This window comes from Penaeus japonicus, unplaced genomic scaffold, assembly GCF_977035675.1.
Source record: "Penaeus japonicus unplaced genomic scaffold, GWHDUDI00000001_assembly GWHDUDI00000019, whole genome shotgun sequence".
NCBI classification, from domain to species: Eukaryota; Metazoa; Arthropoda; class Malacostraca; order Decapoda; family Penaeidae; genus Penaeus; species Penaeus japonicus.
In genome coordinates, this window is record NW_028234421.1 from 6442165 (window position 1) to 6447164 (window position 5000).

Genomic DNA, 5000 nt, shown 5'->3' on the forward strand with positions numbered 1-5000 from the left:
CCATTGCTTTCCTTTCTGGGTCTTGCCAGTGACACAGAATGTGACTTGATAAACACTCTCTGCTTCACAATCCAGTAGACACTCACTGTGCAGTAGGTACAATATATTTCACTTATTTCTCCTGGTATACCACCTGCTCTTCAAAAAAGCAGATTTTTTCTGTTTTGATACTTACAGTGATAACTAAAGTTGTTTGTCAGTCTATCTATAAATATGTTTGTTGTGAGTGTATGTGTGTTAGTATTTATGTGTGTTTGTGAATTGTGTATGCTTGTGTGTTGGTGTATGTGTGTGTTTGTGTGTGTGTGTGTGTGTGTGTGTGTGTGTGTGTGTGTGTGTGTGTGTGTGTGTGTGTGTGTGTGTGTGTGTGTGTGTGTGTGTGTGTGTGTGTGTGCACGTGTGTGTGTGCACGTGTGTGTGTGTGTGTGTGTGTGTGTGTGTGTGTGTGTGTGTGTGTGTGTGTGTGTGTGTGTGTGTGTGTGTGTGTGTGTGTGTGTGTTTATATATATATGTGTGTGTGTAAATATGTGTGTGTGTATGTGTGTATGTATGTATATGTGTCTGTTTTTATTTATTTACACATCTGTTTTTCACAGTAAATCCACTCTATTCAGCATAATAAGATATGAATCCTTCATGCCTTAGAATAAACTGTCATATATGGGACACCCTCTTAACCATATTGGCTGTGTGTAAATGGAAAATATGATACATTAACATATAACATAATTTTAGTCCAAAACTTTTTCAATTTTCATTTGATATGAGTAGTATATGAGTGCATGTCATTTGTCTTACTACTACTCCCTATCCCCTGGATTGTCTTATGTCTCTGTTGGATTTATTGTCTACCGACCAACAGCATATGGTTTCGGATAACACATCCTTCCGAGATCGTGAAGCCAGTGGTTCCATTTATTATCTCACCAGGATGGTTATGTTGCAGATTGTATTTATATATGCATGTGAGTCAGCATGAGCTATAGCCACCAAGCTGATCAATTAGTGCAAACACATCGTTAGAGTTCTGATGTTGTTAAATGATGTTCTTACCTGTACATGTTAAAGCAGATTTTAAGCACACGATAAAACATTTTTCTTGATCATGTTATCTAACACAGTTTTGAGGTAAATAAGGAATAAGAATGAATTTTGATTTGTTTTTAACTGTCCCCCAGTTTGAAACTTGATGTGACTTGGTGTGTAGGCCTTTTATTTGATGTTTTCTTTACAAACAGTTTACAAGTGCCATTCTCATGTATCTACAATTCATAATATGAAATGCTATCTAATGAGTGTTTTATATATATATATATATATATATATATATATATATATATATGTTAAGTTAACATCAGAGAGAAAGAAGAGAAGGGCAAGGTCCAAATCAGGTTTCAAGAGAAAACCCAAAGACTAGGAGTTCAGCGAAAACTTTACCAATGAAATTTGCGATAAGGTTGTCCTTACCTCAGTGAGCACCAGTGTTGTAAAAATAATGTGTGCTCAAAAACTTTACCAATGAACTTTGCCATTAGGTTGTTCTTAATACGATACCGCCGGCCGCCGGCCACAGACGGCGATTATATAATATGCATAGCACCATGTGCCGGCATGTGGCGTCAATCGTATAATTGATTCAGGCCTATGCGTTCGAGAGCCCCTGCATTGCAGCCATGCAAAGACAGAACAGTGTCGGCGGGAATGGGTTAACTCAGTGAGCACCAGTATTATTGAAATTATGTGTAGAGAAGAGGTGTGCATTCCTTTTCACTAACATCTAGCTCCTAGGTTATGATTTAAAAATTATTAATCACTTGCTCACTGTTTTGAAATTACAGCGTGTAGTCCATTACAACTTTGAGTTCTTTGTTAAACCCAGTGATGGCCTTGATGGTATTTTTATAAAAGTATTGGTAAAGATTTCTCTTTCCTTAAAGATGCTGTGATCATTCCCATCCTTGACTTGGTTTATGTATAATGGTTTATGTAATTCTGTTTTGATTTGACCATTGTAGATTTTGATCTTTGGTTTCTACTTACAATGTTTTTATATTTGTGTGTGTGTGTGTTTGCTTGTGTGTATGTGTGTGAAGGGCGGGAGGGTTGCATGGTATATCTATATGTGTATGAACCACAATTTCAAACCCAGATGATTTAAAATATTTTTTATGGAAGCAAAAAGAAAACCAGAGTCAATAGGCAGCTCGTCAAATCATATTTTAGCATGAATATCTAGAGCTTAGAAGCAGCTTGAAGTGATGGTCAGTTCAGCAAAGCCAGTGCTGAAACATGTAGCTGAAAATTATATAAGACGATTATAAACCAAAGAACAGCTTTAAGATCCATAATCTTATATTGGAGAGGGATTGGTCAGACCTATATCTTAGACTAAGACAAGTAATGTATTATCCTTATTGGTATCATGTAATTTCTATTAAGAGTTTGTGTTTTTGTGAGTATGTCTATGTGTCTGTCTGTTTAGGATTGTTTGAGTAAATATATTTGAAGAAACACTAGGATTATTATTTCAGAGTGGACAGCCATACATGAACTCTGATGGGTCTGTTTATCGATTTGATCCAAACAATCCACCACAAATCAGTCCCAGTGTAATTGCCAGCAGTACTGCAGGTGGAAGCACGAGAGAAAAGGAAACCACGGTAGAAAAGGAAGCAACAGGTATGGATTTGAGTCTTGTCAATATTACAGTAGGTAAAAGAAAACAGTGCATGGAGAGGATAGTGAAAAATATATGTAGAGATACATATGTATATGTCTATGAAATTCATTGTTTAAGAATATACTAACCGTTTTCAGAAATTTGTTGTATTATCTTAGCCCTACTTTAATAAACTATCTTTTTTTGTTAACCCATTTCAAGTATTTTATGTTCAACATGTTTGTAACTGCTCTGCATGTCAGTTAAAAATCTGTTTATAGTTAAGTGAAAGCATTTCCTCTAGAACTTATCATATATGATAATATTTCTATATATTATATTTGATGTGCTTCAAGGATTGTTATTTCTTGAATGCTGATCAATTGGTTTGTATCAGTGCTATTTTCATAACTTTATAGTGAGTTTTGGTGAATAGTCACATCTGTAGAAATAGAGATAAAACAAATGGTATTCCAAATCATCATATTATAAAAGCTTTTAGTGAAGATATCAGTTTGTATGACAAAAGCAGTAAATTTTGAGTGAATACATTTAATGTTTTGACCTAATGGCTCCTCAAACTGTGAATTCTTTTAGGCGAATGTCATATCATATGAAACAAAAGCTTGATGTTTTAAAAACTGATAATTGAGATGGATTACTTAGACTTTTTAAAGTTACTCTTTAGATAAATTTGATTAAGAAAACCAGTCTTCATTTATATGGTTTTGTTTGTATTCATTCACTATTTGACTTTTAGGGAGGAGTTAATGGTAATGTTTGCAATGCTCTTGAATAGTGCTATGGTTGTGAAAGGATGTTCTTGTCTGTATGGAACCAACAGTTGAACTGGATTGACGATTGATAGACCCATGTCTGTCACTATACACTCAACTAATCAGATGTTTGAATCGGTAAATTTGGGTATCAGCTGCGTTGAGTGAATGGAATGTATTATTTCAGGGAAGGGAATATAAACATAATGGATTGTTAATGTATCTCATTCTCTCACACATTTGATTTTAAGTCTTGGAAATCTTGAAGGAAGTCTGAATACCTGCAGGTAAGTGGCCTTTTTGTAAACGCAAAAAGTAATCCTATTGATTGAATTGCTCTTCTTTTAAGGCTGTTTATGTGAATTCTAGAAAATATTTCATGAGCTAAGTTTCTCCAGGTTGTTTAGGGGGAAGTTTAGGAGTAACACAACAATCAGCTGTGTCCCCTGCTTCCTCTCATGACCTGCCTCCTTCTACGTCGTCAAGTGTCTGTAGTCCACCGAGTAAACAGCTGAGTCATCAGCAGAGCTCTCCAGAACCTCCTCCACACAGTAAGTTTGATTTGTGTGTGTGTGTGTGTGTGTGTGTGTGTGTGTGTGTGTGTGTGTGTGTGTGTGTGTGTGTGTGTGTGTGTGTGTGTGTGTGTGTGTGTGTGTGTGTGTGTGTGTGTGTGTGTGTATGTATGTATGTGTGTGTGTTTGGGGGTGTATGTTTAGGGGGGGTATGCTGCAAGCATGTATATAAGTGTGCAATTTTTTTTTCTCAGCTCTGCATATGTGTACATAACTATGTGTATGTGTAAATCTAAGATATTTTACAAAAAAAATATAAAAGCTATTGAAATGTTGATGAAATGGCATATGCTATGCAGTATAATGATTCCACACATATAAACCACCATTCTTAATTCAATATTTTACCCACAAACAGATGTGGTAACATCTACAAGTGGAGAAGCAAGAGAATCAGAAACCAACAGCGATACAGGTAATGGAAGTACGGGTGAAGTTATCCAGCAACCTCCTCAGATGATCTATCCTCAGTATTATCAACATTCACAGCTAGATACAAGATCATTCTCTCAGGTAAAATTTAATAGAATTCTGTTGGTTGAAATTATGATTTGGGATATGTAAACATGTACATGTACAATCCCCCCCCCCTCAACACACACATACACATACATATACTCATAGACATACACATACACATACACATACACATACACATACACATACATATACACATACACATACATATACACATATACATACACATACATATACATATATATATATATACACATACACATACACATACTCATATATATATACATATATATATATATACATACACATATATATACACACACATACACATATATATACATATACACATATACATACACATATACACATACTCACACATATAGAGACACACATGTATATATGCATGTACAAGCACACAAATCTTGGCCAGCTTAGATCTATGACCACATGTGCTCTTGTTCCAGGAGGGTGGTGTGAATGAAGTGACCAGCAATCTAAGAGCTCTTTGTTTAAGTG

General features: G+C 35.4%; 1 protein-coding gene across 5 annotated transcripts in view; it reads left to right on the plus strand.

The window, feature by feature from the left end:
• The window catches only part of LOC122248889 (R3H domain containing protein encore), a 73506-nt gene that overhangs the window by 50754 nt on the left and 17752 nt on the right, over window positions 1–5000 (plus strand). For all 5 annotated transcript variants that reach the window (XM_086547292.1, XM_086547296.1, XM_086547295.1 and 2 more), the window contains 4 exons: window positions 2532–2679; window positions 3834–3986; window positions 4366–4520; window positions 4949–5000. The exon at window positions 4949–5000 is cut by the window's right edge and continues 101 nt beyond it. In XM_086547292.1, the coding sequence (XP_086403418.1) occupies window positions 2532–2679; window positions 3834–3986; window positions 4366–4520; window positions 4949–5000 (508 nt within the window). The remainder of the gene's footprint in view (window positions 1–2531; window positions 2680–3833; window positions 3987–4365; window positions 4521–4948) is intronic.